Source organism: Salvelinus sp. IW2-2015, linkage group LG15, assembly GCF_002910315.2.
Source record: "Salvelinus sp. IW2-2015 linkage group LG15, ASM291031v2, whole genome shotgun sequence".
Lineage (NCBI taxonomy): Eukaryota > Metazoa > Chordata > Actinopteri > Salmoniformes > Salmonidae > Salvelinus > Salvelinus sp. IW2-2015.
This window is the reverse complement of record NC_036855.1, coordinates 5,456,493-5,476,234: the sequence shown is the minus strand read 5'-3', so window position 1 is coordinate 5,476,234 and position 19,742 is coordinate 5,456,493. Positions and strand designations below refer to the sequence as shown.

The 19,742-nt window shown below is 40.7% G+C and overlaps 1 protein-coding gene across 1 annotated transcript; it reads right to left on the bottom strand.

Annotated features, from left to right (window-relative positions):
• Positions 1–14,816: 14,816 nt before the first annotated feature.
• LOC111974806 (lysM and putative peptidoglycan-binding domain-containing protein 3) lies at positions 14,817–18,789 on the bottom strand. The gene is made up of 3 exons (XM_024002811.3): positions 18,686–18,789; positions 16,155–16,426; positions 14,817–16,022 (listed from the first exon to the last, which is right to left on the bottom strand). Exons 2-3 carry the CDS (start codon positions 16,416–16,418, stop codon positions 15,348–15,350), a joined length of 939 nt encoding a protein of 312 aa, XP_023858579.1. The 5' UTR covers positions 16,419–16,426; positions 18,686–18,789; the 3' UTR covers positions 14,817–15,347.
• Positions 18,790–19,742: the final 953 nt, after the last annotated feature.

The following is a 19,742-nucleotide window of genomic DNA, read 5'->3' as shown; positions in this document are numbered from 1 at the left end:
GTCTTTTAAGTGTTTGGACCGCAGCCTCGTTTTTAGTGGGCTTTGCGAGTGTACAATTATGTTCACTCCGGGGCCTGAAACTACCCATATTTAAATTCGCGATGATTGTACATCCGCTAAGAAAAGTCTGCGAAAACTTAAAAACAACATCAATGGAGAAGTCACCATACAAGTGTAAGTAAAAAACAAATGCAAATAAGTTAGAAATTGTGCTACCTATGCACATGACGGCACAAACACGTCTCGTTAAAAGTAAATATGTTTTTGTTTGGTTATCTTTTGGAAATTGTAGAAACAAAACACTTTCCTTCTTCAGACGTTCCAGCTAGGCAGGCTAACGTTAGTTAGCTAATTAATCTGCTAGCTATCATACAGTAGGCGTATATCAATAATTATATATTTAATATAAGTAGACATGTAGACATAGTAGTGCATATAAAGCACCCACAAGCTACTGGTGGCTGTTAACACAATCATCGCAGAATGAACGAGTGATGAATTTCCGGCTAAGGGTGGTCCATTTCAAAATCATTCCTTCTTCCCTCGCCCCTTTCCCTGCAAGTGTATACTCGTCAGACATCATGATACATCATCAGAAGTGTCCACTTACTTTGAGGGCTGAGGGGTGTGTCTTTTACGTGTTTGGACCGCAACCAGGGAGAAATATTTTTCAAGTGAACATAAAATTGTTAAACGGTGTAACTGGGGCACATATAATACTGACAGTTGGTACCTGGAGAGGTTAGAGGGTGGTGTCTTTTTTATATATACATACAGTGGCGATTTTAGCTTGTAAATCTTGGTGGGGCAAAACAAAAAAATGTGTAGTGGCAACACAACACTAAACAATACATTCATTGCACTATAACGGTGACAAACGGTGCCCACAAACTGTTAGGTCCTACATAAAGCTGTCCCAACAGCAGTCCCAACATCTTACCACTGCTACACCTGGCTATCAGCGGAGCCTTGCCTGGCAGCAAAACAGTTCATTCAGCCTCATTTACTGCCTTTTAAAAAACATAGCTGATATAGCCGACTTGCTTAAACAAATGTGGTTTCTAATGACAGTTGAGATGTACAAACTATGCGTTAAGTGGACAACAAGCAGATAAGAGGCAATCCGAAATTTCGATTAAGACATTAATGAGCGAGCTAGGACGGACATAGTCAATATAACTATTGGTTTAGCACTTTTGAAATGTACAGAGACAGAATTCAGAACATGGGCCGTTCTTACAATGTTCTCCCTGTACACCAAGTCAGAACCATAGGATAAATAAAGGGGTCATATAAGCAGACAATGAAAGCTCTTACAATATTCGATGATTACATTTCTTTAAAACAGGTTATATCAAATAACATTTTATTGGTCGCATACAAGTGATTAGCAGATGTTATTGCGGGTGTAGCGAAATGCTTGTGTTTCTATCTCCGACAGTGCAGTAATATCTAACAAGTAATATCTAACAAATTACACAACATATACCCAATACACACAAATCTAAGTAGGAATGAATTAAGACTATATACATATGGACGAGCGATGCCAGAGCGGAACGGACTGAGATACAGTAGAATAGTATAGAATACAGTATATAAATATGAGATGAGTAATGCCAGATATGTAAACATTTAGTGACTAACATACCGTAGAATAGTAATAGAATAACAGTATATAAATATGAGATGAGTAATGCCAGATATGTAAACATTTAGTGACTAACATACCGTAGAATAGTAATGAATACAGTATATAAATATGAGATGAGTAATGCCAGATATGTAAACATTTAGTGACTAACATACCGTAGAATAGTATAGAATACAGTATATAAATATGAGATGAGTAATGCCAGATATGTAAACATTAGTGACTAACATACCGTAGAATAGTATAGAATACAGTATATAAATATGAGATGAGTAATGCCAGATATGTAAACATTATTAGTGAATGAGATATCGTAGAATAGTATAGAAAACAGTATATACATATGAGATGAGTATGCAAGCTATGTAAACATTATTAAGTGACTAAGATACAGTAGAATAGTATAGAATACAGTATATAAATATGAGATGAGTAATGCCAGATATGTAAACATTATTAAGTGAATGAGATATCGTAGAATAGTATAGAAAACAGTATATACATATGAGATGAGTAATGCCAGATATGTAAAAATTATTAAAGTGGCCAGTGATTTCTAGTCTATGCTTATAGGCAGCAGCCTCTAATGTGCTAGTGATGGCTGTTTAACAATCTGATGGCCTTGAGATAGAAGCTGTTTTTTTCTTGGTCCCAGCTTTGATGCACCTGTACTGACCTCGCCTTCTGGATGATAGCAGGGTGAACAGGCAGTGGCTCGGGTGGTTGATGTCCTTGATGATCCTTTTGGCCTTCATGTGACATCGGGTGCTGTAGGTGTCCTGGAGGGCAGGTAGTTTGCCCCCGGTAATGCGTTGTGCAGACCGCACCACCCTCTGGAAAGCCTTGCGGTTGCGGGCGGTGCAGTTGCTGTGCCAGGCGGTGATACAGCCCGACAGGATACTTTCAATTGTGCATCTGTAAAAGTTAGTGAGGGTTATAGGCTACATGTGCACCACCAAGTCAGAACAGTAGGCGAAATGAAAAGGGGTAAATAGACCAAATTATTAGGGTGAGGCACTTGGACTACTAACATCTTACTACACAACATAAACTTAGTATTACTTTCTTAGCTACAGTATACATATCTCCCTGGCATATTACATCATTTATGCAGCAGTATACAATACATTTTTGGACTCATCTTGTTGTGCTGTGGTCACTTGAACAGGAAGGTGGAGTGGCGGACCTTCGTGGGAAAAACAAGGTTGAATCATGATGACGTCATTGATCTTCAGGTCGCAGCTCTAGAAAGAGGCTGGATTTACAATTCCGAGTTAGATGACCGTTCAAAACGTATTTTCCCAGTCGGAGCTCGTTTATTCCCGACTTCCCAGTTGTCTTGACCTCACTCAAATCAAGTTTTCGCAGTTAACAGTTGATTTGAGCGCGGCACAAATCATGCTTCATTGACAGCATGGCCAATGTTGAAAGTTTATCATTTTAAATTTGGAAAAGATCCCCTTAATTCCAGATTTGGAACCACACAGTAACTCCACTGAATAGCAGGCTAGTGATGGCTTTGCAATGCTTGCACTTAGCCACTGTCACTGATTCCTTCCAAACCACTTATTGTTGAATTTGCGATTTCCAACTTGTTGTTTAATGTTTATGTCCAATGGCCGATGAGCACCCATACGTTTTATCTATAATTTCTCTTCATTATTTCTCTTCATATGACAAGGATTAAAAAGGATTTTCCAGCTAAGATTTTGAAAATATGATGTTGACATGATCAGTCCAATTAAAGCTACTGTACATATAACGTGATTTGGCGTCATTTTATCTGTGGCCAATGACCTTGAGCCTTCTTGGATGGGCACTTCTAATGTAACTCTATGGCAGCACACAAGGGGCTAGAATTTTCTAGCTCTACCCTTAGACTTGGTGGTGACGTAGTGTCCCCATGAGTGACAGAACATGGGGCCAATCACGGCGCAACGCTCCGTATTTTCTGCTGGCTTGCCCCACTACTACAGAAAGCACTGAGCTAGGCTGAAACACCTGCATTTTGGAACTGCCTTATTCAAGAAAACAAAAGAGACCATGTTTGTATGCGGCTTTATTAAGTCTATGATATATATTTTTTTACATTGTTTGCAAACTGATATGTGACACGTATTAATGCCAAAATAACATGCAAAACAGGCAAGCCCCACCTGCCCTGAATGACAGGTTGCCTCTGTGTATATATATATTTAAAATATATATATATATATATATATATGAAGTATGCTTTATGCGATATCTATATGTGATAAACCCTTTCCAAAACCAAAATCTAACAGAGAGAAGTGTAGTTTGTGGATCAAACTTTGTGGACGACTTCATTCACAGTTGAACACAACAAGCAAGATAGCTAATGAAGGACACATGTTTGCTCCAAGGTAAGCAACTAAGTTAACCTTTTTCATAATGTCTGATATCTCAATATATTACTAAGAGAAATAAAATAAACTGGCTAGATAAAGTTAGCAACAATGTTAACATTATACAACTAAGTTAAACTTTGTTAGCTAACGTCAGCTAGCTAACTTTGTTAGGCTACATGGTGTATCACAAATCTTAAGACATCATTCTTTCAGAACTTTGTTGATGGGAACTCAAGTCTTCAGTACCCAAATCTAGCTGCTGCTGCTGCTACTGCTGGAGGAGATGCAGTCATACGAATATGAGGTTTAACCAAACCTAGCCTACATTACCAAATGTTAACAGACAGTCAGGGGCACATTTCATACGTTTATCCTTTATATAGAGACTTTGTACATAAATGTAACTCGGCCACTCAGGAACATTCACTGTCTTCTTGGTAAGCAACTCCAGTGTATACTTGGCCTTCTGTTTAAGGTTATTGTTCTGCTGAAAGGTGAATTTGTCTCCAAGCGTCTGTTGGAAAGCAGACTGAAACAGGTTTTCCCCTAGGATTTTACCTGTGCTTAGCTTTATTCTGTTTTTTTACAAAGAAGAAGATGGCTGCAAAGCCGAAACGTCTGTGTACGCTATCCCTGATTCAGTGAAAAGAATGAAAAAAATCGAAAAACGAAGTACGCTTTATGCGATATCTTTTTGAATGCGGACCCATTGAACAAAAGGTATTATAAACTACCCAGTCCTTGCCGGTGACAAACATACCCATAATATGATGCAGTCACCACCATGCTTGAAAATATGAAGAGTGGTACTCAGTAACATGTTGTTGCATTTGCCCCAAACATACCATTTCCTATTCAGAACATAAAGTTATTTTCTTTGCCACATTTTTTTGCAGTTTTACTTTGGTGCCTTATAGCAAACAGGATGCATGTTTTGGAATATTTGTATTCTGTACAGGCTTCCTTCTTTTCACTTTGTCATTTAGGTAAGTAATGTGGAGTAACTACAATCCATCCTCAGTTTTCTACTATCACAGCCACTAATTCCTGAACATTTTCCTTCCTCGTCCTTCTCGCCAGCCGTGATTTTGGGCAGCTCCATGGTAAGAAATGTGACTGTTCCTGGTGCGAAAAACAATGTCCTATCCCGGAGCTCGAGTAAATTACATTACTAAGCTGCTCCCGGATGTACTACATCAGGACATGGAAATCGATTCTATTGTAGTCCATGTGGGTTTTAATTACATTATGAAGGGCAGCTCTGAACAGCTGAAATTGAATTTTAAAGAGCTAATTGACTCTGCTAGACACTATCAGAAGACCCATCCTATTTGGCCCTGTGCCCTCTCTGAATCGTGGCATTGAACACTTTAGCAGGATTCTTTCTCTTCACAACTGGTTACGTGATTATTGCAGCTCAATGGGTGTAACTTTTGATGACAATTTCAATACCTTTTGGAAACAAAACACGTTTTATAAGGAGGATGGGATCCACCCAAATTATTTTGTTTGTGTTCATCACATGTTTACTAATGCTGCAGAAATGTACTTGAAAGCAGTATCCAGATCCACCGGATGTAGTGATCACAATATAGTAGCCATGTCTAGGAAAACCACAGTTCCAAAGGCTGGGCCTAATATAGTGTATAAGAGGTCATACAATACGTTTTGTAGTGATTCCTATGTTGTTGATGTAAAGAATATTTGTTGGTCTGTGGTATGTAATGAGGAGCAAACAGACGCTGCACTTGACACATTTATGAAATTGCTTTTTCCAGTTACTAATAAGCATGCACCCATTAAGAAAATGGCTGTTAAAAACGGTTAAATCCCCGTGGATTGATGAGGATTTGAAACATTGTATGGTTGAGAGGGATGAGTCAAAAGGAATGGCAAATAAGTCTGGCTACACAACCAATTGGCAAACGTACTGCAAATGGAGAACTCATGTGACTAAACTGAATAAAAAGAAGAATAAAGTAAAAAGCTTTGGAGCACCTTAAATGACATTTTGGGAAAAAAGGCAAACAGCTCCATCCTTCATTGAATCAGATGGCTCATTCATCACAAAACCCACTGATATTGCCAACTACTAATATTATTTTTTTCATTGGCAAGATTAGCAAATTTAGGCATGACAGCAACAAACGCTGACACTACACATCCAAGTATATCTGACCAAATTATGAAAGATAAGCATTGTAATTTTGAATTCCGTTAAAGTGAGTGTGGAAGAGGTGAAAACATGATTGTTGTCTATCAACAATTACAAGCCACCGGGGTCTGACAACTTGGATGGAAAATTACTGAGGATAAGAGCAGATGATATTGCCACTCCTATTTGCCATATTTTCAATTGAAGCCTACTAGAAAGTGTGTGCCCCCAGGCTTGGATGGAAGCAGAAGTCATTCCGCTACCCAAGAATAGTAAAGCCTCCTTTACTGGCTCAAATAGCCAACCAATCAGCCTGTTACCAACCCTTAGTAAACTTTTGGAAAAAATTGTGTTTGACCAGATACAGTGCTATTTCACATTAAACAAATTGACACCAAACTTTCAGCATGCCTATAGGGAAGGACATTCAACAAGCACAGCACTTACACAAATGACTGATGATTGCCTGAGAGAAATAGATGATAAGAAGATTGTGTGGGCTGTATTGTTAGACTTCAGTGCGGCTTTTGACATTATCGATCATAGTCTGCTGCTGGAAAAACGTATATGTGTTTACACCCCCTGCTATATTGTGGATAAAGAGTTACCTGTCTAACAGAACAAAGTGGGTGTTCTTTAATGGAAGCCTCTCCAACATAATCCAGGTAGAATCAGGAATTCCCCAGGGCAGCTGTCTAGGCCCCTTACATTTTTCAATCTTTACTAATGACATACCACTGGCTTTGAGTAAAGCCAGTGTGTCTATGAGTAAAGCCAGTGTGTCTATGAGTAAAGCCAGTGTGTCTATGAGTAAAGCCAGTGTGTCTATGAGTAAGCCAGTTGTATGGTGGTCTATGAGTAAAGCCGAGTGTTGTCTATGAGTAAAGCCAGTGTGTCTATGAGTAAAAGCCAGTGTGTCTATGAGTAAAGCCAGTGTGTCTAGAGTAAAGCCAGTGTGTCTATGATGAAAGCCGTTGTCTATGAGTAAACCAGTGTGTCTATGAGTAAAGCCAGTGTGTCTATGAGTAAAGCCAGTGTGTCTATGAGTAAAGCCAGTGTGTCTATGAGTAAAGCAGTGTGTCTATGAGTAAAGCCAGTGTGTCTATGAGTAAAGCCAGTGTGTCTATGAGTAAAGCCAGTGTGTCTTTGAGTAAGCCAGTGTGTCTATGAGAAAGCCAGTGTGTCTATGAGTAAAGCCAGTGTGTCTATGAGTAAAGCCAGTGTGTCTATGAGTAAAGCCAGTGTGTCTATGAGTAAAGCCAGTGTGTCTATGAGTAAGCCAGTTGTTCTATGAGTAAAGCCAGTGTGTCATGAGTAAAGCCAGTGTGTCTATGAGTAAAGCAGTGTGTCTATGAGTAAAGCCAGTGTGTCTAATGAGTAAAGCCATGTGTCTATGAGTAAAGCCAGTGTGTCTATGAGTAAAGCCAGTGTGTCTATGAGTAAAGCCAGTGTCTTGAGTAAAGCCAGTGTGTCTTTGAGTAAAGCCAGTGTGTCTATGAGTAAAGCCAGTGTGTCTATGAGTAAAAGCCAGTGTGTCTATGAGTAAAGCCAGTGTGTCTATGAGTAAAGCCAGTGTGTCTATGAGTAAAGCCAGTGTGTTATGGAGTAAAGCCAATGTGTCTATGAGTAAAGCCAGTGTGTCTATGAGTAAAGCCAGTGTGTCTATGAGTAAAGCCAGTGTGTCTATGAGTAAAGCCAGTGTGTCTATGAGTAAAGCCAGTGTGTCTATGAGTAAAGCCAGAGTGTCTATGTATGCGGATGACTCAACACAATACACGTCAGCTACTACAACAACTGAAATGACTGCAACACTAAACAAAGAGCTGCAGTTAGTTTCAGAGTGGGTGGCAAGAAATAAGTTAGTCCTAAATATTTCTAAAACTTAAAGCATTGTATTTGGAACAAATCATTTACTAAACCCTAAACCTCAACTAAATATTGTAATAAATAAAATGCACTGCTTGGGGTAATCCTGGATTGTAAACTGTCATGGTCAAAACATATTGATACAACAGTAGATAAGATGGGGAGAAGTCTGTCCATAATAAAGCATTGCTCTACCTTAACAGCACTATCAACAAGACAGATCCTACAGGCCCTAGTTTTGTTGCACTTGGACTACTTTTCAGTGGTGTGGTCAAGTGCCACAAAAAGGGACAGCCCTTGGATGTACACAGAGATCTAATATTAATAATATGCATGTGAATCTCTCCTGGCTCAAAGTGGAGGAGAGATTGACTTCATCACTACTTGTATTTATGAGAGGTATTGACATGTTGAATGCACTGAGCTGTCTGTTTGATCTACTGGCGCACAGCTCGGACACCCATGCATACCCCACAAAACTTGCCACAAGAGGTCTCTTCACAGTCCCCGAGTCCAGAACAGACTATGGGAGGCACACAGTACTACATAGAGCCATGACTACATGGACCTCTATTCCACATCAAGTAACTGATGCAAGCAGTAAAATTTGATTTTAAAAAACTAATACAAATATACCTTATTGTGAAGCAACACAAACATAGGCACATACACATGCATACACACACACGCATGATATAATACACACTATACACACAAGTACACATGAATTTTGTATTGTAGATATGTGGTAGTGGTGGAATAGGGGCCTAAGGGCACACAGTGTGTTGTGAAATCTGTGAATAAATTGTAATATTTTAAAAATTGTATAAACTGCCTTAATTTTGCTGGACCCAAGGAAGAGTAGATGCTGCCTTGGCAACAGCTAATGGGGATCCATAATAAATACAAAATAGACTTGAGAGAGAATGCAATGGACCCAACTGGCCAGTGCTGGGCTAGGTAGAATCACATGATGCATGATCGGTGCATGGGCAGGGTGTGGGGTGCATGGGAACAGTCTGATTGGCTGAAACCACAATCTGGAGGTGATCGATATCTCTCACATGATGAGTGGCGCCAGCCAGACATAAACAACAACACACACCCTGGAAATTAGTTCCACAGTACCCTTGGCAGGGGGATTCTGTAACACTGTTAAAAAATCCTGTTTGTGTCAGTAACTGCCGGATGGCTCATGTACCTCCAAGTTGATTTGCTAATTTACATCGACATTGGTGTGATTTCGGCTTAGATATGATGGTATGGAGATTTTAATTTAACATTGAGCTTCAACTAATGATACTATATAAATCATTGGATACAATTAATTGTTGGCGTGGTTGTGTGGTAATTAGGTCCTACATTTAACTTCATGACATTAAACTATCTGATTAAGCCACACATTAACCGACACAGAACACGTTATTCTAGTTCAAAAGAATGAACAGAACAAACATGCACCAAACAAACATTCATTAAATTCACACCATAGGCTTACTGTGATGCAGCTGTCAGTGAATTAAATGGTGTGTGTGTGAGCACACGCTTGTGTGTAAGGTTTGTGTGTGAGAGAGTGAGACGTTAACCTGTATTACAGAGGACATAGTGTTGTTATGAGGTGTTCAGGAGTAGCTCCCTCAGTAGTGCAGACATGGCAGGTGGTGAAGGCTGTGGGATAGCTGGTGAAGGCTGTGGGATAGCTGGTGAAGGCTGTGGGATAGCTGGTGAAGGCTGTGGGGTAGCTGGTGAAGGTGGGATAGCTGGTGAAGGTGGGATAGCTGGTGAAGGCTGTGGGATAGCTGGTGAAGGCTGTGGGATAGCTGGTGAAGGCTGTGGGATAGCTGGTGAAGGCTGTGGGATGGCTGGTGAAGGCTGTGGGATAGCTGGTGAAGGCTGTGGGATAGCTGCCTTCAGTTTCAACATCAAATTCCTGGGCCTCAGCAGGGAGATTCGAGTTGGGTCAGCCCGGGTTTATGGTTTGTGTAACATTGTAACCTATGTTTAGACCAATGCGTGGACATGGCTGTGTGAGTAGCACGCTTGTATCTCTCACAGAACTAGAACGAGATGAACATTCTATGATCTCTCTCTGCTCTGATAGACATGTGTCACAACTCTTATCTCTCCAGCATTGCATTTATTTACTTATAGGCCAGCAGCATACCACCCTGCATCCCACTGCTCGCTTGCCTCTGAAGCTAAGCAGCGTTGGTCCTGGTTGGTCCCTAGATGGGAGACTAGATGCTGCTGGAAGTGGTGTTGGAGGGCCAATAGGAGGCACTCTTTCCTCTGGTATGAAAAAAACAATATCCCAATATCTGAAGAGCAGGGATTGGGGACATTGCCTTGTGTAGGGTGCTGTCTTTTGGATGGGATGATACATGTTTTAAATGTATTTTATTTCACATTTATTTAACCAGGTAGGCTAGTTGAGAACAAGTTCTCATTTACAACTGCCACCTGGCCAAGATAAAGCAAAGCAGTGCGACAAAAACAGCACAGAGTTACACATGGGATAAACAAACGTACAGTCAATTACACAATAGAAACATCTGTATACAGTGTGTGCAAATGAAGTAAGGAGGTAAGGCAATAAATAGGCCAATAGTGGTGAAGTAATTACAATTTAGCAATTTACACTGGAGAAATATATGTGCAGAGAGGATGTGCAAGTAGAAATACTGGTGTGCAAAAGAGCAGAAAAACAAAAACAAATATGGGGATGAGGTAGGTAGTTGGATGGGCTATTTACAGATGGCTGTGTACAGCTGCAGCGATCGGTAAGCTGTTCTGACAGCTGACGCTTAAAATTAGTGAGGGAGATATAAGTCTCCAACTTCAGTGATTTTTGCAATTCGTTCCAGTCATTGGCAGCAGAGAAACTGGAAGGAAAGGTGGCCAAAGGAGGTGTTGGCTTTGGGGATGACCAGTGAAATATACCTGCTGGAGCGCGTGCTACGGGTGGGTGTTGCTATGGTGACCAGTGAGCTGAGATAAGGCGGGGCTTTACCTAGCAAAGACTTATAGATGACCTGGAGCCAGTGGGTTTGGCGACGAATATGTAGCGAGGACCAGACAACGAGAGCATACAGGTCGCAGTGGTGGGTAGTATATGGGAATTTGTTGACAAAATGGATGGCACTGTGATAGACTGCATCCAGTTTGCTGAGTAGAGTGTTGGAGGCTATTTTGTAAATGACATCGCCAAAGTCAAGCATCGGTAGGATAGTCAGTTTTATGAGGGTATGTTTGGCAGCATGAGTGAAGGAGGCATTGTTGCGAAATAGGAAGCCGATTCTAGATTTAACTTTGGATTGGAGATGCTTAATGTGAGTCTGGAAGGAGTTTACAGTCTAGCCAGACACCTAGGTATGTATAGTTGTCCACATATTCTAAGTCAGAACCGTCCAGAGTAGGGATGCTAGTTGGGCGGGCGGGTGCGGGCAGCGAGCGGTTGAAGAGTATGCATTTCGTTTTACTAGCATTTAAGAGCAGTTGGAGGCCACGGAAGGATGGGTGTCCTGACTCTCTGTGGTCACAAAAGATCCCATGGCACTTATCGTAAGAGTAGGGGTGTTAACCCTGGTGTCCTGGCTAAATTCCCAATCTGGCCCTCATACCATCATGGCCAACTAATCATCCCCAGCTTTCAATTGGCTCATTCATCCCCCTCCTCTCTCTGTAACTATTCCCCAGGTTGTTGCTGTTAATGAGAATATGTTCTCAGTCAACTTACCTGGTAAAAGAAATTGAATCATAGCCACGTGAAGGTTTCCGGAGGAGCTGCAGCACCCCTGATAAATTGAAATACATTTCCCAAAGTTATAGAATAACGGTTGTCTGTGTGCAAAGCTGTCATCAAGGCAAAGGGTGACGACTTTGAAGAATCTAAAATCTCAAATATATTTTGATTTGTTTAACCCTTGAATGAGTAGGTGTCCAAACTTTTGACTGGTACTGTATATATATATATATATATACTATATATATATTTTTTTGCATTCCGGTACCTCGGAACTCCCCATTTCACATCCCTCTCGTGCTCACTTTTTGTTCTGGCATCGCCTGATTTAGAAATTGAGCACTGTATATGCTTCAGACTAGAATGAGTCCCCAGTGAGTACTAAACTTTATTATTTACCAGGGGTATATTCATTAGTCGGAATCCATTGCAAAACATTTAATCTGTTGCGAAACATTTCGTAACAAAAGCGATTTTCTGTTGGACTAATTCAGGTAGGTCCCTCCCTGTTTAGTTCGGTTTGCTCCTGTTTAGTTCCTAGAGTCACCGATAAACAGTTTCCGTTATAAAACTTTTTGCAACAGTCTGCGACCTAATGAATAAATCTCAGGTTTATGGATACTTTTGTCTCAGTTTCATGGTTCAGTAAGAGACACCGTCTTGGGAAGAATGGGCTTGTAGTACGGCAGTATTTTCACTGATGAAATACCTTGTTTACTATAAGTACAGCATCTACTGTTTCTGGGTGGATTCCTGGTGTGATTAATTATTTTCCCCATTCAGGATGTGGAGTTCAAGCCTGTGCCACTGAAAGCCGGAGAAGATGAGGACTACATGCTGGCCCTGAAACAGGAGATGACGGAAACCATGAGCCGACTGCCCAACATCAGGCCTCTGGCTAGGAAAGAAGGTGAGAGAGTGCATTAGCAGAAATAGTCAGTGTACTGTACTGTATGACATCATCCACTAAGACAATAGCATGAGGTGAGTTAATGGTACTCAGGAACCGGAGCCATTTAATCATATTCTATCTGGAGACAGAGAGGCAGATCTAGGAGAGACTAATGCTTTAGATATCCCTGGCCTGACTAAGCTTGAATTTAGAGCACATACTCTTCTGGGGTAAATTGGTGTATCCGTATCAAGTGCAGCCTTATTGCGCTTCTTGATATAGAAGGATAACTCATTTATCTGGAGCTTTGAGTTGTCCAATGTCTCATATGCTCAATGTACTACAGGAGAAACGCATTTAAGAGATTTTTAAAGATTTTTAAAGATGATTCAAAACGTGCTTGCTGACTTAATTGAGCATTTAGTGTCTGTGTCAGCGTTCATAACCTTTACTGTTTACATATCAAATGGACGTGGAAAGATACAAGGCGAGGTATCAAGAGGCAAAACATGTTGGCTGAGACGATACCTGGTAAATGGTCAATTTGGTCATCATCAGTTTGATGTCAATATAACTTATGTTTGGCATTAGACTGGCAGCTCTTTCCAAAAGAACTGATGCCTCAAAAGAAAAAAGTTGAACTTAAAACCGGGTACTTATTTTTTCATTAAACATCTTTTTAGTTTTTTTTAACAATACATCATACTAATAGATATATTTCCAAGTAAACATAATATTAGCGAGTGCAAAGAAGAAACCCATAAAGGTATCAGGCAAAGAAAAAACAGATGTGCTCAGTAAATTAGATATGTCACTTTCATCACTTTTATTCTTATTTAAATGTACTGATTAAACAACCATTCTGTGGAAATGAGGGGTTGAGATTAGTTTGTACATTCAGATGTGTCATTCTAATAGCCTGATAACGTTGACTTGTATAATGACCTTCCCATAATGTGCAGTGTGTGTGAAAGCGGTTTGTCTGTCTGGATAAACTTTCAATATGGCTATTTCTTCAGGAAGTTGAAAAGAATGATGCAAAATGAAATGAAGAGAAGGGAAAAAATTACTAGAGGGGAAGAAATTGGAGGAATTAGAAGAGGTAACTCTCCCCCTCATTGTAACAGAAAGCCCAATTTGATCTTATTCACCTTAGTCAACTTCTATCGCACAATGTATTGGATTTCAAATAGATACAAGTTGTTCGCCTGCACACTTCCATACAATTACTGCATTTGGTACTGAGGCATCTCAGATGGTTTCTGGGGATGATAAATGGCATGTATTTGTAATGCTGGAAGATCACGATGTGAAATATGAGGCATTGGATAGCTACTTATGCATGCACATAACATTCACACACACCAATTAAGTTTAATGGAGAAATGGCCAGTTTAACAGCTCCCTTTTTGTAGGAAAATGACAGTGCCAGCTATTTTGAAGATGATTGATTTTGGTGCAGTGATGACAACATGGATGAAGCCTCATATTTAACCTCCGACTGCGTGTTAATGGATACTGGCTGAATGTCATTCTTCCAAATGTATGAATTCTCCTGAAACTTATGGGTTATCTTTTACCAAATAGCCATTGGCTATATGACGAACACTGTCAGCAAGTTTACACATTTTGTTTGATGAAACTATATGTACAATGAGAGAATCATCAAGACGTGTGTGGTGGAAGTGAGTTTGCATTAGAATAAGTAGATCTTTGTATAAACAAATGAGAATTATACAACACAAAAACCAACATGAACACACTCAAGTCTGAGCATCAATAATTTATTCAAAATATACTTTCTTTTCAGCCTGTAAGGCTGCATTTACACGAGCAGCCCAAGTCTGGAGTTTTCCCCCACAAATTGGACCAATTAGTGGTAAAAAAAATAATTGGGCTGCCTGTGTCTATGCAGCCTTAGTGTTCCACAGGTTGAAGGCACATACTGTTCATAACACTAGTGATGAGGAAAATAAACTACATTATTAACTGGGAGGTTTGAGCCCTGAATGCTGATTGGCTGAAAGCCGTAGTATATCAGACCGTATACCACGGGTATGACTAAACATGTATTTTTACTGCTTTAATTACATTGGCAACCAGTTTATAAATATAACATTTCACTGGAATATACCTAGCTAGTGTTGGGCAACATTGTGCATTTCGTCACCCTTGCCCTTAATTTCTACTAAGGTTGTGGGACTCCAAACGCAGTTCTTCCCAGACAAGCAAAATATACAAACAAGGTTCAAGAAAATTTGCATCACATTTTAGACTAACTTCAATACTGATATTGGAATAAGACTAATATTCCACAGACAAATTACTTATTTTAAGTGACAAGTGGTAACAATCAGTACTGTTTTGACCAAGAACAAACCCCACTTCAGACAGTGTTATGGTGGAACTAGTCCCATCAGCTGACAAGAGGGACAGAATAAGCAGTTGGGTCCCACTGTGCAAAAAAAACTTGTTTTAAAAACATGTTTTAAAAATGTACATACTGCATGTCCACTGAAAGAATTCAACAGATTGTCCTCCTTTTCCCGTCACCATAATTTCCCTATGGATTCTGTTCCCCATAAAGTGATTCTCAGAGAGATTGGATAATCACTTTTTTCATAACTGCTCAGATACCTCCAGCTCCTTCAGTTTGTCTAAATCCCTCACTACGTTTTCTCTTTCTTAGGGCCTGGGTGGTCATCCACCTCATTGTGTCTCTGTGAGTTTGGTTTAGGTATGTTTCCAGCCTGAGGTCCTGAGTTGGGCTTTCCATTGATTTCCACAGGCTCAGGAATCTGGGCATGCTGCATACCCTTAGGATTGGTCGACGGCGTGGTGGTGTGGTGGCTAACGTCCGCCTTCATCAGCACCTCATAATACAGCAGGTAGAACACTGGTGTGACGATGACAACCACCACCATGATGGCCACCGCCGTCCACCACCTCATGCCCCAGTCCGCCCCATGGTAGGGGTCCTTCCTGAAGACAGGCTTGAAGTCAGGCTCCCCCAGTAGTAAGGGCTGCTGGAGGGTCAGGGAGGAGACCACCTCGTTCAGGCTGCTTCTGGAGGTGCCGGTGGACTTGACTAGCAGCTCGATGTCCTTGTCCTTCTCCTGCAGGAAGCTGCCCACACTGTCTGTGGATGAGGAGGAGTCTGTGGAGATCTCCGTGGAGATAGGGGGCTGGGGGAAACGGAGGCCTGTGGGGGAGGCAGATTTGAGAGGCGCAATGCTGTGGGTCTCTGTCAGCACGCTGAAGCGTTTCACAGGGATCTTGATGGATCTCAGCGCAAAGAAGTCCTGCTCTGTCAACAGGTTGTTGGCCCTCTTGATGTCCGCCACCTACGGCACACAGACAAAACAAAGGATTTCACTTTACTTGTGTAGCAAAAAAAGTGGTGTGAAAAGTCAAAGCTGGTCTGTCTGTAAGGGCTTTGTCATTTGAGAGTAAGACAGGGATTAGGGTTGACTTACTGAGCAGTGGTACTGCAGCGAGAAGCTATTCAGAGTGTCCCCTTCTTTGATGTCTCGGACCAGGTGGACAATGTCGTCCAACTTCTCCCTGGAGGTGCTCCTGCGCAGTCTGTCCCGGCCTCGGGAGCGCAGCTCATAGCTCTCACCATCCTCCTCCGAGAGATCGTTCTCAGAGCTGTTCCCAAATAGGTAGGCGTGTCCTCCATTGGCAGGCTGCACCGTCGTGGCCGACTGGAAACCATAGTGCGGGCTTCTCCCAGTCATTTTTCACTCTAAATAGAGGAGCAAGACATTGTAATCGAAAGCTATACAAGAGTTATTGTTTCATTAAAAATGATACCTAATGTATGGGGTTGAGGTCAAGTTTCACCTGTTTGATATTTCCCAAAGGAAACTTCCAGATTTTCAAAGATGTACAGGGAATATTGGCATCACTGTCAACAGCTGTCAGTTCTTTCAATAAAAGGAGTAAACCATGTTTGTCAGGTTTCAGCTTGTTTTGAAAGCTGCAGCTAGCCTACACATTACATTCAACATAGCATGCATTGGCACGTTTTGAAGCCTCTAACATGTGAGGCGCAGAGCATTTAGTCCAACTCTTCCAGTTGAATGGATCTTCAGAGGGGTGATTAAACTTAACTGACTAGCTAAAGTCCATCACTGCACTTGGCTTGTACGTTCAACCAGTGATACTGACTGATAAGATAGATGCCCCAGTGACTGCAATGTAATCAAGGTCCTTGTTTATATAATCTGTGGCTAGCTAATGTAGCCTTTTTTTTTCTTCCATTTGACATTCAGAAAGGAACGTCTGCTGCTGATGTAGCGGACTAAATTCCACTCCATGGTGAAGGAAGTTTCTGATGAACTTCACCAACGAAGTGGAGCAGAGACCAGGCTTTGGAATCTAACTCGGCATACATTGATTCGCCCAAGGTCAATACTTTGGTTTCCTTGTTGAGATTCAATTGGCACATGCAAATTTACGCTTAATTGCCATCTTAGAGCAACATCAACAAGCAAACAGTCGGTGGTTGTATTTGATTAACGTTTATTGAAAAAGTATAGATTTCAGAAAGTCACGCAACTACAGAGGACAAACATTGGTACAATACGATAGTTAAGGGTACAAGACTGGGCTACATATCTGGCTGTGTTGGCAAAATCACTACATATCCCATCGAGCCAGGCGGGGAGAGGCTGCCTGATGTCACAGTTCCAAGACCAGTCAGAATCGTCCAGCTAACCCTACACCAATGACGCCGGTGTATCTCAAAACTGAACTTGGATCTGCGTTAAGTAGCAATAATATCTTTCACCACAGTCGTCTTATGACAGATACTGCATCTCATAACAGTCACAACTATTCAACAAAATAAATCAATTTTTAAGTTTCTTTCTAAAATAGCAAAGGAGTTTTGAAGTTGAGGGTACAGTATTTATGAAGTTTGGCAATGAGGACGAAAACTAGCGTAATTCTGCTAGCCAGCTAGTTTAGCCAAGGGAAACCAGATCATGGCTAGAAGGGATCCAGCTTTTGTCAAATTAACGTCAGATTTGACTTTTCGTAGCAGGTTAGGAAAATAGTTAGTTAGCCAAAATGAACAACAAAAAAATCACCTTCTGGTATTATTTTGATAACGAATCGGTCCAGCTTTTTTCATTAAATACAAGTAATCTTGTATTGTATGTATTATGGATCCCCATTAGCCGCCTCGTTTGTCTCTGAATTGTTTAATCAAACGTGTCGTTGTCATCTCCTGATATTAGTGCATAAAAACTATTCTGTTTTCTGGTTGGGTCTAGCCATGACTTGAAAACCGGGGAAAATTAGCTCTGGCCTTGTGCGCGCTAGCCTAATTCAGGAGACTAGTTTTTAGAGACTGATATCAGAAGCTGGCAGCGAAAAGTTTGATTAAACAATTCGGTGACAAAGGAATAAAATCAGACGACAATATTTAAGGAGAGCGACTCGATATACAATCCCGAAATCAGTTCTATCTGTCAATAGTAAAACAAAGTTTAAAATGTTTGCGTGAACCCTTAACATGGAATTGATAGTGAAATCGTTTCCCGGTAGACTCCTCACCACTATAACTGTCACGCGAAAGAAGCCGACTAGCGTAATTCACTTTCACTAATAATGTATGGCAATATATACAGGAGCACGGCGATACCGCACTGGTTAATCGTAAACTAACACTATGCGGGCAAACAACTAGCAAGCTAGCGATTGTGTTCTCACGATAAACTAACGTTATCTACACCTAAAACGCAAGCAACCAATCACTTTGAAACCCAACTGATTGGGGCAGGTGCCAAATACCTAACTAACGCTAAACTACTAGCTATTTAGCTTGGCTGGCAACTAAAGGAGGGCTAGCTAACCTTTACTAGCATCTCTACCCAGTTTTTTCAGTTAACGTGCCTTAGTTAGATAGCTATCTATAGTACATTGACGATTATTGTTGCGTGCAAAGGTTCGTGTTACATTTAGCGAATTAAAAAGTCATGAAGCACCAATACTTTACCTGAAAACATGAGCAATGTTCTTCGACGACCTAAGCCATTTCCATTCTTCCTCTGGCTACTATCAAATACATAATTGGCTACTACTAGCGAAACAAACGAACGCCACCAGCGTGTCGTGAGCAACAATTGTGTAATCGGCATTTAGCCTTAAAAATAAAAGTCCCCCATTGAAACTGATGCAATTGTATTTACTTATATTTAACCAGGCAAGTCAGTTAAGAACAAATTCTTATTTACAATGACGACCTAACCTGGACGACGCTGGGCCAATTGTGCGTCGCCCTATGGGACTCGCAATCATGGCCGGTTGTGATACAGCCTGGAATCAAACTAGGGTCAGTAGTGATACCTCTAGCACTGAGATGCAGTGCCTTAGACCGCTGCGCTACTCGGGAGCAAACGGATATAGATAGTGAAAACATGCAACAATTGAACTAGATAATGTTAATACAAGGTTGGAATGTTACAATTATTAGTTCATAAAAAATCCTTTGAAATCACATTGTGGATGTACTTGAATTCAAAATTGCATTGGGGGCATAATTACAGTGCCTTCATTTACATTTTAGTGGACACTCTTATCCAGAGCAACTTACAGTAAGTAGTAAGTGCATACATCTTTCATACTGGTCCCCAGTTGGAATCAAACACACAACCCTGGCATTGCAAGCACCATGCTCTGCAAACTGAGCCACACAAATACTTCAGAAAGTGTTAATACCCTGGGACTTTTTCCACATTTTGTTGTGTAACGCCCTGAATTTAAAATGGATTCAATTGAGATGTTGTGTCACTGGCCTACACACAATACCCCATAATGTCAAAGTGGAATTATGTTTTTAGATTAAAAAAAAATAAAAAAATAAATACAAATGTTGAGTCAATAAGTATTCAACCCCTTTGTTATGGCAAGCCTTAATAAGGAGTAAACATATGCTTAACAAGTCACATAAGTTGCATTTACAATAATAGTGTTTAACATGGTTAACAGCATTGTTGTTATTCCACAATACTAACCTAATTGACAGAGTGAAAAAAGGAAGCCTGTACAGAATT